The sequence below is a fragment of the Pleurodeles waltl genome, chromosome 7 (assembly GCF_031143425.1).
Source record: "Pleurodeles waltl isolate 20211129_DDA chromosome 7, aPleWal1.hap1.20221129, whole genome shotgun sequence".
NCBI classification, from domain to species: Eukaryota; Metazoa; Chordata; class Amphibia; order Caudata; family Salamandridae; genus Pleurodeles; species Pleurodeles waltl.
In genome coordinates this window covers 427675900-427693997 of record NC_090446.1, presented here as the reverse complement: position 1 = coordinate 427693997, position 18098 = coordinate 427675900, and the positions used below count along the sequence as shown (strand labels likewise).

The following is an 18098-nucleotide window of genomic DNA, read 5'->3' as shown; positions in this document are numbered from 1 at the left end:
CCACTCCACCCCAATCCAATCCACCCTGCTCCTCTCCAATCTACCACCCTCCACTCAATCCCACTTCAATCCAATCTACTCCAATCCACCCGCTCTACCCCAGTCCAGTTCACTCCATTCCAGTACATCCATCCCATCCCACTCAAATCCAGTTCACTCCATCCCACCCACTTTAATTTATCCCACTCTAGTCCAATTCACCGCACTCTGGTCCAGTCCACCCCATTCTAGTCCAATATATTCCATCTCACTCCAGTCCAATCTAATTCATGCCACTCCACCTCACTCCAGTTCACCCAACACCAAACCACCCCATTCCATTCCATTCCAATCCACTCCCACTACAATCCACACCAGTCCACCCCATCCCAATCCAGTCCACCCCAATCCAATCTACCCCTCTTAATCCAATCCACCCCATCCTAATCCTATCCACCCCACTCAACCCAATCGAGCCCACTCCAATCGACCCCATTCTAATCCTCCCCATCCATTCCATTCCAATCTATCCTGCTCCTCTCCAATCTACCACCCTCCACTCAACCCCACTTCAATCCAATCTACTCCAATCCACCCCGCTCTACCCCAGTCCAGTCCACTCCAGGTCACTTCAGGCCACTCCAATTAAATTCACTCTATCCCACCCACTCTAATTTACCCCCCTCTAGTCCAGTCCACCCCCCTCTAGTCCAATCTATCCCATTCTAGTTCAATATATTCCATCCCACTCCAGTCCAATATAATTCATGCCCCTTCACCTCACTCTAGTTCACCCCATTACATTCCAATACAATCCACACAACCCCAGTCCTAAATCACCCTACTCAAATCCACCCCACTCCAGCTCAATCTAATCCATCCACCTTTAGCCCAATCTAATCCACTCCACCTCACTCCAAACCACCCCATTTGATTCCTACCCACCCCAGTCCTATCACTCCAATTTATTCCACCCACCCCATTCCAATCTGATCCGCCCCACTCCGATCCACCCCAATCTACTTTATCCTATTTCAATCCACCCCATCCATTCCACCACACTCCACCCAATCCATCCCAATCTACCACAATCCAATCCATCCCGTTCTACTCCAGTCCAATCTACCAGACTACCTCAATCCACTCCAACCCACTCCACTCTACACCACACAACTCTATGCCACTGAACTCTACTCTACTCTATGCCACTGAACTCTACTCTACTCTATGCCACTGAACTCTACTCCACTCTACGACACTCTAGTCCCCCACTCCACTCTGCGACACTCTGCACTAACAATTCCACGCTACAGTACTACTTCCCCACTCCACTCTGACACTCTATGCCAGTAACTTTTAGCCATGCTGAACAGCAACAACACTGGTGTACAACATGGCAACAATACATTGCCAAGCCAATAGTTCTTGTATGGGTGAGACCTATTGATGTTGTCAATGCTTGTTTTACCTTTTGCTCTCTCTCCCACCTTCTTTATCACCTGTTCTCTTCTCTCTTGTATGTCCTACTCTTCTCACTCCCATCTCAATTTAATCTCCCAACCCTCACTATCCCCTTCATCCGTTCCTCTTTCACATCTGTTTCTTTGCTTCTTTTTCATCTCCTCCCTTCTTGTTTATGCTCCTTTCCCCTCTCTATGCCTTTTAACTGTTATTATCACCTTTTTTTTATCTTCAAGATTTCTAGCTTTTTTCCCCTACTTATTACCTTTAAATCTCTTCTTTTCTTTTTCCATTGAATTCCCCTTATTTCTCATTAATCCCACTTTCCACCTGAACCCCTAGTGCTCGTCCTCCATTGTGGCTTCATCCTTCCCAATGCAGAATTGGAGGGATAGATAAGGCTGTTTATTCAGATTCGGATTTGTGTGTTTTCATATCTTTGGAGTTAGGTAAGATATATAATTACCATTCATGGAAAACTTGGCTTGCCCTTCATGAGTTCAATGAGGTACTGTAACTTTCACATAGTCAATTGACCAGACATTTTCAGCAGTGCGATTTGTAGCTGTATCATAAATCCACAGAACGTTGCATTGATGTAACACAAGAAGTGGCACACAACAACAGAAACTTATTTCATTCTGCTGTAACTTCTGAATCAAACCAACTGGAAGATACTGTGTTCTCTGTGTGCAGAATGTGACTAGAAAGCAGTTAAGGGCTGCCAGAGAGACCAGTGGCAAACCTTCAACATCAGTTTTTTATTAGCTTGAGTATAGCAGCACGAAAGCGCTGCTTTTCCGCTGGGTTATCATCTACCTGGGCTTTTAATCACGCTCACCTCATGCCCATCACTTTCACTCGTTCGTGGGCTTGCCTTTCAAAAATGCTTTGTTATCATTGGTCAATGCTTTACATTTGTCCCTTCTCAGGGCAGTTTGTTACTGCCTTGGCTTTCGCCCTGTTACATGTATAATTGCACGTTTGCTGATATGTGTGACTGCAAGCAAACTTCTTTTTACTTTTGTGTCTCTCCTTCTTACTCATGCTCTTGGTGGCCGTGGCGCTTTGAATCAGCTCGCTTATGTCAAATAACGTTTTACTTATTTTCTGGCTGAGAAAGCCGTGCAAGCGCGGCTCATGGCGGAAAGCAAAAAAAGCCCACACTGCTAAGTTTAAGCGTTTTAATTTGCTTGGTGGGAGAACCCTTTAACCGTTTTCAATTTTCTCTAAAAGGTTGCTTTACAAGAGGGTGGGGGTAGGCATTTGGGCTTCTTGTTGGGCGTGTTTAAGCAGGGTGTTGTTGTCTCTCAAAGCATTGTTTGCCTTCTGCGACCATATAATTGCATCTGGACACGCTGATAGGATCAAAAATGTTTAAACTGCTATGGTTCCCTTCATGTCCTGGTGGGCGAATCTGTGTTTTAAAACATCTGGTTTATACCCTTAAAAGAACAAGCTATAAAAAATATCTATCCTATTATGGTAATCACTTCACTTTTTTTAATCTCATGGGTGTCCAACTTTGGCCCAAAAGGCCAATCGTTAAAAGCATGATTATATTCACCTAAAAACACATGCTTATTAAGCTCCTTCCACTACATTTAAAAACAAGCATAATCTGATTCTTTGTTTATTGGACTATATTTTCCACTCGCGACAAAAAACGACTCCCTTTTGCCAGCAAAGGAAAACATTAATTGCTGTTTTACTCACACATACTGTCCAAATCATGCAAAGACAGCATCTGCCTTCACGCTCCTGTCCTTTTTACATTGCAATTTTTGGTTTGGGCCCTGTAGGTGCACAGCATTTCTCTTCGTATTCATACACAAAGCTTTATTTTTCAGAAAAAATACCATTGCCACTTTGTGGTATGTTTTTTTTTTTTTGTTGAACCACTCCATAACATGGCATGTATTTCCAGGCCATCTCCTTGATGTGCTTCTCTCCCTGGCCTCCGTGTCGCTCTCCCTTACCCGTTTGCTTTTGTTCCCCTCTATGTTGTTGCTTGCCCGCCCTCCTCCCGCTGTTTATGTTCTGCTTGCTCCCATCCTCTGTCCATGTTGTTGCCTGCCCCATATGTTGTGGGTATTGTTGCTTTTTTTCTTTTATCATCATTCTGTCCCTTGTTAATCCATGGCAGTTATCCCACCAGATTCATGGCAACCGCCCAACGTGGTGTTAGAAACCAGGTGAGATTAGCACCATCCTGCTTTTTAATGTTATGAAATACCCACGACTACTGTGACCAGGTGACTAGACTCCTTTCTCCTGGACACAACATGTCCGTGTCTGGCATTTTGCGAAAGAGGAAGAAGCTAAATGGAAGTGCTTTAGTTATATGTAGGGCCACTGGAATTATGTGGAAGAAAAATACCAAATTATGAGGCAGGGTTGACCAATTTATTAACTAGAAAAGTTTAGTTATGAATTTACAATGCCATTAGCTCTAAATCATGCAAATTCAAGACCCATTATATTGCCAATGCCTGTATTGAATTGTTATAGATGTAGTTATGATCATGCAGCCTCATGTAGGTTAACCTGAATCAACACACACTCAGTAGATGGTGCAGGAGCTGCATAGGGGGCATACTTGGCTCATATGGGGAGAGGGTTGTTCTCCACCCCTCATCTTGTTGTACCTGTTCTTAGGTTCTGTGTGTGCCCTGGGCTTTTCTGAATGGCTTGCAACAGCTATTCCTCCTTACAGGGAAGAAGTAGGGGTAAAAGGGGCCTTCAGGAGATGCCACCTGTCAGCCCCATGCTCTCCTTAAGCCCGTGGTTATTCCTGCAGGAGGACTTGGTGATGTGAAGCGACATGTCTATACCGGGCTTTGCCAATGCTCAGAGCTGTTGCTGTGGATTCAACAGTAGATGTCTGGGAGATAAGGCTGGGGAAGCATAGACTGCAACCCTGTAGTGCAGAAGAGGGCGATAGTTGTGCTGGGCACTTTCGTGCAACTATTACCCTGCCACCTCGTCTCCTCTGGTTTCACCAGGTGTGATGTAGTTAGGCCTGGAATTTTGGGGTCCTGTGTGTGTGAACCGAGTTTTGCTAGGCCCAATACTTGTGGAGCTGATAATTTTGGGCCTGGATACACTGGGTTACTCAGAATCAGCTGGAACGGTATTAGCCCACCCATTCCCCCACCACCAGTGATATCTTTACGGGCCTAACCTTCTAACAAAACATTAATTACAGCTAACTTATTCCTCTCTGTCCCTTGATAATTGTTTGGGGGCTTTTTAATCTTCACCTGTGGCACATTTTTTCTATTTTCAGCACTTCTGGCTCCTCCTGCTCACCAGGGGGCTAGTTGGTGTTGGCGAGGCCAGCTATTCTACCATTGCCCCCACCATCATTGCTGACCTTTTTGTTTCTGACCAGCGCAGCCGCATGCTGACCATTTTCTACTTCGCTATCCCGGTGGGAAGGTGAGTGTTACTGAAGAGTTAATAGTGAAAAGGGGCAAGGTCTCTAAGAATAGTGGAGACCATGTTGTTGGTGTCTGGCTGCACAACTAGTCCCACTTATGGTCTTTCTTCATCTCACTTTCAGTGGCCTGGGATATATTGTGGGCTCACAAGTGAAGGCAGCCACCCAAGACTGGCACTGGGCTCTCCGGGTAAGTCTTCTAATATTGCAGATCCTGCCTCTTATTGTGTCACCTCCCTTGCAAATGGAGAGCTTTACAAGATTTTGAAGGTCATAAATAGGATAGGATAGGGTGCTTGAAATGTTTGAGGGTATCGGGTGAAAGTTTGGGGGTGTATGCAAGTAAGGTGAAAAATGTGGTAATGGAGGTTTTTCTTGCTGTATGCATTGAAAAACTCTACAAAGTCCCTTTTCATTTTAACCTTTAAGTTTCACTATCAAATTGGATAAAGCTACTGTCTACAGTAAACTGTGGCATCCACATTTAGTAGGCTTGTTTAATGAAGATAACCTTTTTCATGTTGGGTTCACCAATGTGAAACTTTCAAATTAAAATTATGAAAAAGCACTACTGTAGTGAACTGAGTTATGGCTGCCCTGCTCTTCGTTCATCATCTCTTGCCTGAGGCTGGCTAGACAGTCTTCCAGAGGTAATGGACTGATGAGTGCAGTCACATAAGTCCCTTTTAGCTAATCATATTCTTTTTCTTTTGTAGGTGACTCCTTCATTCGGAATCCTGGCTGTACTTTTATTGGTATTTGTAGTGAAGGAGCCGCCTAGGGGAGCAGTGGAGCGCAAAACTGACAGGATTCTTGTTCATACTTCCTGGTGGGCTGATGTTAAAGCTCTCATGAAAAAGTAAGTGAGTGCAAGCAGCAACAGTGACTACTATATTTGTGCGTGTGTTTGACGTGTTGGCTACCTGGTGCATGTTAGTACAATTCTTAGTATGTACTGTGCTGCATGCTTTCTGGTAGTGCATCTCTGGTGCTTCGGCGTGTGCCTCATGTTCTATGGGTAAAGTAAAGCTTGGTGTCTTGTGCCCTTGTTATTCTGGGTCTGCCCAGTAGTGTGAGATGTGTGTGTGCTACATGTTCTTTAGTGCAGAAAGTAAACTTTGCTGTGCAATCTGTGGTTTGAAAGTACTGGGCTATGCAGTAAAAGTAATTCTGTTCTCTGATGCATGGTAACGTTAATACATTGTCTCTGTCCATCAGAGAGAGGAGCTTGGCTTATGATGCAGAATATCATCAGTGACACATGTCCTTAGATTTTGTGGCTTGTGGTGTGGTGTTTGCCATTGGGTAGGTCATGGTAGAATTCTGGTAAACTGCATAAGGGGTATGCCCTCTGTGTGCTTTGGTGTGGTGTGTGTCAGTCCTGTGGAGCACCAGCATTGCTGAAGCCATGAAATTACTCCTATCATTCTCCATTTCGTCAAAGGGAGATTTTTTTTCTGTTCATCTACTAAAAACCTATGTTTTGTCATTGGAAGAAACAAAAACATTTAAGTAAAAGCTACCCAGTAAACCCGGATGCAGTAACTTGTTTATTCATGGACAAATTGTACGTCAGTTTATCATCTGTCTTTTCTGGATTGAAAGTCCTGTATTGGGCCAGGTAATCTGGGCTGAGCATGAGCATAAGTATGCGTATGCATCCTTTTTCAGGTCTCACCAAAGTCAATGAGTCATGAGAACACTTTGATTCTCCTACAGTGATGTAAGCCATTCATTCTCTATGTAAATGTGGGCCTTCTGTGCAAGATCATCTGGTGATACATTTTCCATGTTTTGATGCCTGTTCAAGAGAAATACCCCTCCACAGTGTAGTATTACGCCTATTCTTTAGTAATGCTTGTGTTGCAGTCCATAGACCATGTAGCAATAACGTATCCATCTCTCTATTCTTGTTGCAGCTCTAGCTTTGTCCTGTCTACATTTGGCTTCACATCGGTGGCCTTCGTCACAGGTTCTCTAGCTCTCTGGGCTCCTGTCTACCTGTTGCGCTCTCGAGTGGTACTGGGCACGAAAAACCCATGCACGGGGAATGTGTGCAATGCTGATGACAGGTGAGCATTTTCCAGGATGAAGATGTGACCGAGAATCAACGAACTTTGCAAGGATAAAGTGTGCAGTGCTGACAGAAATGTTTCCAGCGTGCATACCAACTTTTTCAGTTGAGTGATGGAAGACTGAATGTATATGCTATAATAATAAAATAGCTGGAGGAAGGGCTGCTAAAAAAGGTGTAGTAATAGTGGCGAGGAGGCTTGCAGGAATAGAAGACTGGATGAACAATATGTGGTGCGGCTTAGGGGCAGGATGCCAGCACATGAGGATGGAATCCTTAGTGTTATTTTAGAGACTAACTGAAACGGGTTTATGTTGTTTACCCGATACAGAGTGGAATCGTGTGGCCCTTCCTGTAGTGAAAAGGCTCTGAAACTAAACGCTGCCTAGTCTGCATGTTCTCCCTTTGTGTATTCCCTGCCTCTTAATGCATCCATGCTTCTCCCCAGTTTTCCTCTAAAGACTCTCTCTTCTTCACAGTTTGATCTTTGGCATCATTACTGTTTTGACGGGGCTGCTGGGTGTTGGTGCAGGTGTGGAAATCAGCAAGTGGTACCGAAAAAGAAACCCCCGTTCTGATCCACTGGTGTGTGCTGCAGGACTTCTTGGATCTTCTCCATTCCTGTTCTTGGCCGTGGCCTGTGCTGGAAGCAGCACCGTTGCTACTTACGTGAGTGTGAATTTGGCTGGGAAGTGTTGGGTGAGTGGGCACTGGCAGAGCACGTAGCTGGTTGTAGAGTTGAATTGGGGACGGTGGAGAACAAATGTGCAGGAGTTACTCCATCAGCATTAACCAGAGTAAAGTATTGGCCTGGGGACTGGAGCAAAAGTATGCATGCAGACGCAGCATTGCCAGGAATATGTCAAAGATTGAGTGGTGGTGTCAATTGAGAATGCCACTGGTGGTACATGAAAGAATGTGTGATGGTCCAAAGATGATGGATAGATGTAGAGGATGCCTTTGATCACTGCTGGGTCATCTATGCAAGTTTGTGATTTAACTTTTCAATTCATTGTGAATTATATGCAGAAAATAAGAGCTTTGCAGCATGAATCCTTTTCTGGATTCACATGTGCATTATTCTGCTTCTAGTGGTTGGGTCCACAATTGTCTTTTTTCCTTTCTCTTAGTTATTTATTTATTTATTTTCCTGGGGGCGTTGTTGACCACCATTTGGTGGTATGTCCTTCACCCTGGGTGACAACAGACTATGCCCCGGATGTTCCTGTTTGTAGTGGCCATCTTCAGATTGTTTTTTGCACTGTTGGGTCCGGAAGCAATGGAGAAACTCCAAAACATGTTTGGAAAATTAAAAAATTCAAGGGAAAAACACCAAGTCATCGAACAAGGCGAAGGAGAAGATGACGAGAGAGTAGACGTTTCAATTGCCCCTCCGATGAGGGATTACGCCAGAGTCAACATGTGGTAGAAGAAAGAAGCAAGGTTGTGGTCATGGGAAAAAAACTTTAAATTTTTCTCAAACTGCCACCACAAGTTTGCGCAGCGAGACCGCCACAAAATCTGCAAACTCCGTCTGTCAAAAAAACACAGGGACGAGAACTGTGAGGCCTGTGCCGCATTCCTTCCAAAGACCCTAACGTTAATATGAAAACCAAGACTAAGCACTAACACCATGTCAGCAGCCAGAAGCCACACATGTCGGTGAAAGATCTGGGACTGTTCAGCGATGATGATGATGAGAACGTCGAAGAGGCAGAGACCACCCATGAAGGAAACTGGTGATCGAAAGTCAGCCATTAGCAAAAGAAGCCCAGCCACAGTGTACCGATGATGGCAAAGTGCTGAAAATGGTGAAAGGTCCATCAGGTTGAAGAGGCCTTGAAGGAAAAAACCGAAACCTTTGGAGACAGAACCATCGACCCTGAAGAAAAGGCCACCCCAACGCACAATGTTGAAAAGCCACAAGAGCTGGAAAAGAAGAAGCAAAGGTTAGAGGCCGAAATGACGGCCGAAAGAAGGAGTTCGACTCCTTAAGGGAAAGTTTGGATACCAGGTAAACCTTCTGTGGTAAAGAGGAGGAATCAGCCTTAGGAGCTCTGGCAACACCTGAACCTCATGAGAAGAACCTGAAGAGGAGGTCTACGAACCCCAATGGGAGAAAGGAACAGAGAGGTTCGACGAAGAGTCATGGAACGACCTCGACATACAATCACCAGAAGAAGAGGTAGACACATACCCCTCAAGGCAATCACTGCCTGACAACCTCACAATTTACCATAGTCTGGAAGAATGGCTGCAAACATATATGGGTTTGCACTGGAGGAGGAAAAAATTGAATTCTTGTTTTCTCTTTGAGACATAAATGTCACCCAATAAGGGCAACTTATAGCTAGCTCCCAGTGCTACCCATCATATTGGATCAAGGCAAATAAGTCTTTCAGGAACCTGCCACAACTAAAGCAGTCACCCTCGAGTAGAAAAGAAATATAAGCCCTCAACAAAAGACCCCAAATAGATTCAGAGGAACGCACCAACAGATTCCATCATTGTTGCCACTGCAATGAAATGAAGCAACAGTCGCACCTCGAAAAGGCCTCCACCAGAAAGGGAGAGCAAAAGGTTTGACATGGAGGGAAGAAAAATGGCGAGGGAACACAATGGCGAATTTCTAATTCCAGTTTGCTGTTGAACAGATATAGTCGCCGACAATGAGATGAAATTGAAGCACTCATGCAAAAACTTCCTGAAGAAGATAAGAGAGCCACTGCAATAATGCAGAAAGGCAAAAACATCACTAACACATGCCAGAAGCCGACTTTGGACGCAGCAGACACTGCCAGAAGGTAGATGTGCACAGGAACAACACTGAGGAAACATGCCTGGCTTAGAATATCATGGTTCAAACAGGAAGTACAAGTCACCATCATAAACAAACCCTTTACAGGGGAGGCACTATTTGGCTAGGCAGTCGATGAGTCCTTGCAGCAAATTAAAAAGACAAGACAGCTAAGGCTATGTGAGCCTTACAATACAGAGGTGGTTTCAGGAGGGGTGGAAGCACACACTCAGAAGACCCACAGGCAGGGAATCCTTCCCATCAGGTCAGCAACAACAGCAAGCTCAAACCAGCTCAAAACAAGCCACACAGCAGACCCCATATCAACAGTAGCAACACCCTGCAAGGCAGTCCTTTCTGGCAAGGAGAAGAGGACAGACCTCGGAGGTGGAGGAACCACCAAGAAATGACTTAACTGAGACGAACCCCCACAAAACACCAGTGGGAGGCAGAACAGGAAATTACCCACAACATTAGGCAGAAATCACCATGAACATTTGGATTCAAAACTATTCGTCACGGATACTGCATAAAACTGATTAAAAAAAAGAAAAAGAAAACGCATTTTCCCCAGAAGCAAAGAGATATGAAAAGGTGGAGCTCATACAGCTCAGGAAAGAAGGTCAAAAGACGTCTACAAAACGAGCAATAGAAAGATACCAGTAAGGGAACAAAACAAAGGAAACTGGTCACCTCACTTCCTGGTTCCAAAACAAAACCTCACCCTATGGCAAATTCTGGACCTCAGGTTCATAAACAATTTCATCTGCACCCAACATTTTAAGATGACAACGCTTCAGGGAGTAATCCTACTTCTACAAAAAGGGGATTATATGGCAACATTAGATCTGAAGGATGCCTATCTGCATATACTTCTGATTCAAGCACACAAAAAGTACTTGTCTATTCGTACTTGAGAAAGTACACTGTCAGTTCAGAGACCTACCTTTCGGTATTAAGTCAGCACCAAAGGTCCTTGCAAAGTGTCTTGCAGCAGTCGCAGCCTTTCTGAGAAGAAAAGGAATGCATGTGCACCCATACCTAGATGACAGGCAGGTATAGGCGAAGGCAAAACTCAAATGTCAAAGGGACATTCAAACAGTTATCACAACCTTACAATGACAAGGGTTTTCCATAAATCACAAGAAGTCATCTCAATTGGAACAAGAAATGTTTTTCTATGGGCGACACTGAACTCCAAAACAGTATGAGCATACCCGACTCAGAAGAGGATAAAGGCGATAGTAGAGCAAGCTCACCTGTACCAGAGGCGTCAGTCCCTGACAGTGAGGAGAGTCATGAAGCTAATGGGCATGATGGCATCATGCAGTCCGCTCATAACACATGCAAGACTGCACATGCGACTATTCCAGGAATGGTTATGCAACAGTTTGTCACAGGCCACTGGGAGCTGAGAGTATCTAGTGGTTGTAACAGCAAAGATACAAAAGGAGATACAATGGTGGACATCAAAAACATAACCTTATGAAGACCATTCAAAACACCAACTCCAACTGTGACCATCACAACAGGTGCATTCTACAAAGGGGAGGGAGCACACATGGGCAACCTGAAGGTATGAGGTCAATGGAACTACACAGATGGGATAAAACACATCAACTTCCTGGAGATGAAAGCAGTGTTACTAGCTCTGAAGGCCTTTCGGGCACACATAACCGGAAACACTGTACAGATACAAACAGACAATACAACAACTATGTTTGACCTGAACATTGAGGCAGGCATGAAGTCATTCACCCTGAGCAAGGTAGCCTAGAAAATATGACAAAGGTGAGCTCAATGAGGATCATCCTGCAAACTGTCCACCTACCAGGGAAAGAGAACACAGAGGCGGATAAGCTAAGCAGACAAGAAAGCACCTCACAAGAGTGGGAACTAAAATAGGAAAAACTGGAGAGGATGTTCAGGGCCTGGAGCAAGCTAACAGTCTAACTGTTTGCAACATCAGAGAAAATAAAATGCCAACACTTCGCCTCAAGATTTCAACATTAACAGTCAGAAGGGAATGGCCTGTCACCAAACTGGTCAGGGAGATTTGCTTACACCTTTCCACAGATTCCCCTAATCCCCAAGGTACTGGAGAAAGCAAGACAACCCGGGACAGGTCTCATCCTCGTAGCCCCAGGGCCAGACAGAGTTGGTATTCAAAGCTAGTTGAAATGTCCAGGGGACAAAAGATCAAAATCAGGGCAGAACGGGACCTCCTTACAATGTAGGAGGTGACAGTGTACCACCCGAAGCCAGCAACACTCAATCTACCAGCCTGGTGTGAGAAAGTGCCTCTTTTGACATGGTTAGCCCCCACTTTTTGTCTGGTATATGATGTGGTTTCAAAGGTGTGAGTACCCTGGGCCCCTGCTAAACAGGTTCCCAGGGCCAGATCTCTTTCCAAAAACTGTTGTGATGCATGGGCACAATTGTCAACACCTTTAGCGGCCACTATAAGTCCCTAATAAATGGTACCTAGGTACCCAGGGCATAGGGTACTAAGGGGTAGGCCCCTGAGGGCAGCAGCACAGATTGTGCCACCCTCAGGGACCCGGCATCCCAAGTGCACTTGGCCGTGCCATTGCAGGCTGAGTGTCCTGGTGCAATCCTAAAATGCAAATATGACATGGCGCACAGCCTGTTTGACCTGTCCACTACACACTACATGCGGTATAGGTAAGCCACCCCTCTGGCAGGCCTTACAGGCTAAGGCAGGGTGCATTATAATGCATGTGTGGGCATGGGTGCATGAGAAGTATGCCCCTTCTGTGTCTTTGCCAAACCTGGGACATAGAAAGTGTACAGAGCGGCCATTTTAAATGCATGTGCTGGAAACTGGTCAGTACGCGTTTCACAGCTACATGAAGATCCCTCCAAACCTGGGTTCTTTGGTATCAAATAACTCAGAACAACAAATCCAAACTGGTACCAGTATTGGATTTAATGCAAAATGTACCCAGGGGTCACCTTAGGGTGACCCCTGTAAAGTTAACTAGCCCTGGCATGTTACTGGCCGGTCCCAAACCAGTCTGCCACCATTAGACAAGATTCTGGATCCCTGGGGTGAGGGCCTTTGCTCTCTGGGACCAGAAAACAAAGCCATTCCTGGGCAGATGTTACACCTACTCCCCCAGGAATGTGCACTTCCCTGTCTGCAAGCTTCAAAGGGCTTGCAGCCCTTGAAACTCGACCCCAAGCCCTGCTGCTAGTAGTAGATGGCTTCCTCTGTTGCAAACCCCTACTTTTGGTGGGAGCAACAGTGGGAAAATGCACAAAGACTAGTAGGAGTGTCCACCTTCTGCTTGCATCACCCATCAGGTGAAGCAGGCGAGGTGATCTCTCCATTTCATTTCCCTCCATCTTGCATGGTAGGAAAATAGCCAGTGAGGGTAGGGGATGTGACCTCTCCCCACAGTAAGTGGTCACATAGTGGGTGTAGCCACTGTAAGGTAGAAGGGCCATCGGCCACAACCTGGTACTCCACTAAACGCCCCTAAATGCATTATTTAATGGGCATTCCTGGACTTGCAGATCAGATTTGATGGACACAAGAAGACCAGCGACAAAGAAGACCCAAGGCTCGAGAACAGAAGTTCTGCTGCAAGAAGGAAAAGGCACCAAACCATGCCTGCTGCACCTAGGGCTCAACAGTCGCTGCTGAGGGGTCGACTGAACATCGGACAGACTCTGAGAAACCCCAGAGGACCTGCAACCTTCTTAAAATTGACAGTAACCTCCCTCCAGAGTGAAGGCATCACTCTCTGCGACCAGTAAGCTAGATCCAGTGAAGTCCAGTTCACTGACCGGCCCCTGACTAAGAGACCAGACACAACAGCCGGACCAAATTTACCCCAGCGGACCCGAAGGACCTCCAGTGGCTGAACCGTGCAATAGCCAAGGGTACTGGACCCCCAAACATTGGACACCCAGAAGAAAAGTCCACTCCAGACTCTCCAAGGACCAGAAGCAAGCACCAGTCAAGGGACAGCAGGACACCCAAGAAAGACCCCCCTGATTGGCCCTGCTGACCTGCAATCCACACTCCAAGTGATTGCTCCCTGGTTCCAAAGGTTCCTTTGCGCACAACTCTTGGCTGACCTATGTGCTCTGCACTCGGCCTCCCTGGCCCTTGCATCGGAGAACCAGCTGTGCTCTAGGGGTCCCCAACCCTTTGCGACCTCTACACTCCTAGGGGACCCACTGGACTCACCTTTAAGTTCACCTGTGCAGTGCACTTTTAATTGGTCCCCCTCGCCTGTCCTGCACCAGCTCCAAGACTTTAAGCCGCAGCTCCCGCTCCAACCGGCAACCGCCCGAACTTCTCCAGCTGGCCCACAGGACATCTTGATGACCTTAACCTAAAACTAGAAGGCGACATTCGTGAAAGCATTTCCTAATTTTATGTGCATTTTAAAGGTTTTCTCCCATTGATTCCTATAGTGCGTAATTACACACAGACTATTTTTGCTAAATTTGGATAAATCTTAACTTAAAAAGTACCTACCCGATTTTGATGGCCTTGGTCTTAAAAAGTTTATAAAAACCTGAAGTATTTTTGTAAATTGGCCTTGAGTTATTCTCTTGAGTGTGTGTCCACATTTGCAAATACTGTGAGTGCAACAAATGCTTAGCACCTCTCCAAGATTGACCTAACTACTCCACCAAGGTGCCAAAAAAATAAGAGCATTAGGTGGTCTCGTTTTTACCTCTGTGAACCAACGTGGGGTTGCTCGTACTCTCTGCACAGTGCACGTCATTTTTGCATACTATATAGAGAACCAGCCTTCTACACGGGTCGCCTGAATACATATAGTTCAGACACCTACATCTACCCCCTAGAACTATGGAAGTATTAAAGGAGGCAACAAAAGCCTACCAAAAGACAATGCTGTGCAGCAAAATGGAGAACGTATCTCCACTGGTGCACAATAAACAAAACAATGTTAACAATAACAAGACAGGAAAATGTACTAACATACCTCGCTCACCTGCTGGACAGTGGGATAAACTATTCAACACTTAAGGTGCATTTGGCAGCCATGGTAGCATATACTAGGAGCACATCACGTTAAAGCTTCTTCACCTCACCAGTGGTGAAGAAATTCTTAGAGGGTTCAAAGACAGTTGCACCCCAGAGAAAGGCACCAGCACCTATGTGGAACCTGAACACAGTACTAAAACAATTGATTACAAAGCCTTTTGAGCCTATGCACAAGGAAGCTCTCCGATCCATCACACTTAAAACTGAATTCTTAGTTGCTGTCACATCACTTCGAAGAGTGAGTGAACTTCAAGCGTTAACAATACAAGAACCATACATGCAAATGCACAAAGACATGGTGGTTCTCTGAACAAAACCACAGTTCTGACCCAAAGTACTGAACAACTTTCACATCAACCAAAGCATTCTTCAAACTATTTTTCAAAGAACCGCAAAAACAAATGGAAAGAGCCCTACAAACCTTGAACGTAAGGATAGCTTTGAATTACTATTTGAAAAAAACTGAACAGTTTCACAAGGGAAACCAATTATTCATCTTCTACACAACATCAACCAAGGGTTTTCCAGTAACAAAGGGAACAATCGCACAATGGATTGTGGAAACAATGCAAATCTGCTCCTCAGCTACAGGGAAGACATTTCTTGGACTGGCTTGTAGTGAGTACCAAGGGGTACTTACACCTTGCACCAGGCCCAGTTATCCCTTATTAGTGTATAGGGTGTCTAGCAGCTTAGGCTGATAGATAATGGTAGCTTAGCAGAGCAGCTTAGGCTGAACTAGGAGACGAGTGAAGCTCCTACAGTACCATTAGTGTCATATGCACAATATCATAAGAAAACACAATACACAGATATACTAAAAATAAAGGTACTTTATTTTTATGACAATATGCCAAAAGTATCTCAGTGAGTACCCTCAGTATGAGGATAGCAAATATACACAAGATATATGTACACAATACCAAAAATATGCAGTATAGTATTAGAAAACAGTGCAAATAATGTATAGTTACAATAGGATGCAATGGGGACACATAGGGATAGGGGCAACACAAACCATATACTCCAAAAGTGGAATGCGAACCACGAATGGACCCCAAACCTATGTGACCTTGTAGAGGGTCGCTGGGACTGTAAGAAAACAGTGAGGGTTAGAAAAATAGCCCACCCCAAGACCCTGAAAAGTGAGTGCAAAGTGCACTAAAGTTCCCCAAAGAGCACAGAAGTCGTGATAGGGGAATTCTGCAGGAAAGACCAACACCAGCCATGCAACAACGATGGATTTCCAGACAAGAGTACCTGTGGAACAAGGGGACCAAGTCCAAAAGTCACGATCAAGTCGAGAGTGGGCAGATGCCCAGGAAATGCCAGCTGTGGATGCAAAGAAGCTGCTACTGGACAGTAGAAGCTGAGGATTCTGCAGGAACGACAAGGGCTAGAAACTTCCCCTTTGGAGGATGGATCCCCCATGCTGTGGAGAGTCGTGCGGAAGTGTTTTCCTGAAGAAAGACCGCAAACAAGCCTTGCTAGCTGCAAGTCGTGCAGTTAGGGTTTTTGGATGCTGCTGTGGCCCAGGAGGGACCAGGATGTCGCCAATTGCGTCAGGGGACAGAGGGGGCGCCCAGCAAGACAAGGAGCCCTCTCAGAAGCAGGCAGCACCCGCAGAAGTGCCGGAATAGGCACTACGAAGTGGAGTGAAACTGTGCTCACCCGAAGTTGCACAAAGGGGTCCCACGTTGCCGGAGGACAACTCAGGAGGTCGTGCAATGCAGGTTAAAGTGCCGTGGACCCAGGCTTGGCTGTGCACAAAGGATTTCCGCCAGAAGTGCACAGAGGCCGGAGTAGCTGCAAAAGATGCGGTTCCCAGCAATGCAGTCTGGCGTGGGGAGGCAAGGACTTACCTCCACCAAACTTGGACTGAAGAGTCACTGGACTGTGGGAGTCACTTGGACAGAGTTGCTGGATTCAAGGGACCTCGCTCGTCGTGCTGAGAGGAGACCCAGGGGACCGGTGATGCAGTTATTTGGTGCCTGCGGTTGCAGGGGGACGATTCCGTCGACCCACGGGAGATTTCTTCGGAGCTTCTAGTGCAGAGAGGAGGCAGACTACCCCCACAGCATGCACCACCAGGAAAGCAGTCGAGAAGGCGGCAGGATCAGCGTTACAGAGTTGCAGTAGTCGTCTTCGCTACTTTGTTGCAGTTTTGCAGGCTTCCAGCGCGGTCAGCAGTCGATTCCTTGGCAGAAGGTGAAGAGAGAGATGCAGAGGAACTCGGATGAGCTCTTGCATTCATTATCTAAGGAATTCCCCAAAGCAGAGACCCTAAATAGCCAGAAAAGAGGGTTTGGCTACTTAGGAGAGAAGATAGGCTAGCAACACCTGAAGGAGCCTATCAGAAGGAGTCTCTCACATCACCTGCTGGCCCTGGCCACTCAGAGCAGTCCAGTGTGCCAGCAGCACCTCTGTTTCCAAGATGGCAGAGGTCTGGAGCACACTGGAGGAGCTCTGGGCACCTCCCAGGGGAGGTGCAGGTCAGTGGAGTGGTCACTCCCCTTTCCTTTGTCCAGTTTTGCGGCAGAGCAGGGCTGAGGGGTCCCTGAACCGGTGTAGACTGGCTTATGCAGAAATGGGCACCATCTGTGCCCATGAAAGCATTTCCAGAGGCTGGGGGAGGCTACTCCTCCCCAGCCCTAACACCATTTTCCAAAGGGAGAGGGTGTAACACCCTCTCTCTGAGGAAGTCCTTTGTTCTGCCTTCCTGGACCAAGCATGGCTGGACCCCAGGAGGGCAGAAACCTGTCTGAGGGGTTGGCAGCAGCAGCAGCTGCAGTGAAACCCCGGGAAAGGCAGTTTGGCAGTACCAGGGTCTGTGCAAGAGACCCGTGGGATCATGGGATTGTGCCAACAATGCCAGGATGGCAGGGGGGCAATTCCATGATCTTAGACATGTTACATGGCCATATTCGGAGTTACCATTGTGAAGCTACACATAGGTAGTGACCTATATGTAGTGCACGCGTGTAATGGTGTCCCCGCACTCACAAAGTCTGGGGAATTGGCCCTGAACAATGTGGGGGCACCTTGGCTAGTGCCAGGGTGCCCACACACTAAGTAACTTAGCACCCAACCTTTACCAGGTAAAGGTTAGACATATAGGTGACTTATAAGTTACTTAAGTGCAGTGTAAAATGTCTGTGAAATAACGTGGACGTTATTTTACTCAGGCTGCAGTGGCAGGCCTGTGTAAGAATTGTCAGAGTTCCCTATGGGTGGCAAAAGAAATGCTGCAGCCCATAGGGATCTCCTGGAACCCCAATACCCTGGGTACCTCAGT

General features: G+C 46.2%; 1 protein-coding gene across 4 annotated transcripts in view; it reads left to right on the top strand.

Annotated features, from left to right (window-relative positions):
• SPNS1 (SPNS lysolipid transporter 1, lysophospholipid) overlaps window positions 1–18098 on the top strand; it is a 132519-nt gene that overhangs the window by 93355 nt on the left and 21066 nt on the right. For all 4 annotated transcript variants that reach the window (XM_069243941.1, XM_069243942.1, XM_069243944.1 and 1 more), the window contains 5 exons: window positions 4730–4881; window positions 5006–5072; window positions 5599–5741; window positions 6802–6954; window positions 7436–7625. In XM_069243941.1, coding sequence (XP_069100042.1) covers window positions 4730–4881; window positions 5006–5072; window positions 5599–5741; window positions 6802–6954; window positions 7436–7625 — 705 coding nt within the window. The remainder of the gene's footprint in view (window positions 1–4729; window positions 4882–5005; window positions 5073–5598; window positions 5742–6801; window positions 6955–7435; window positions 7626–18098) is intronic.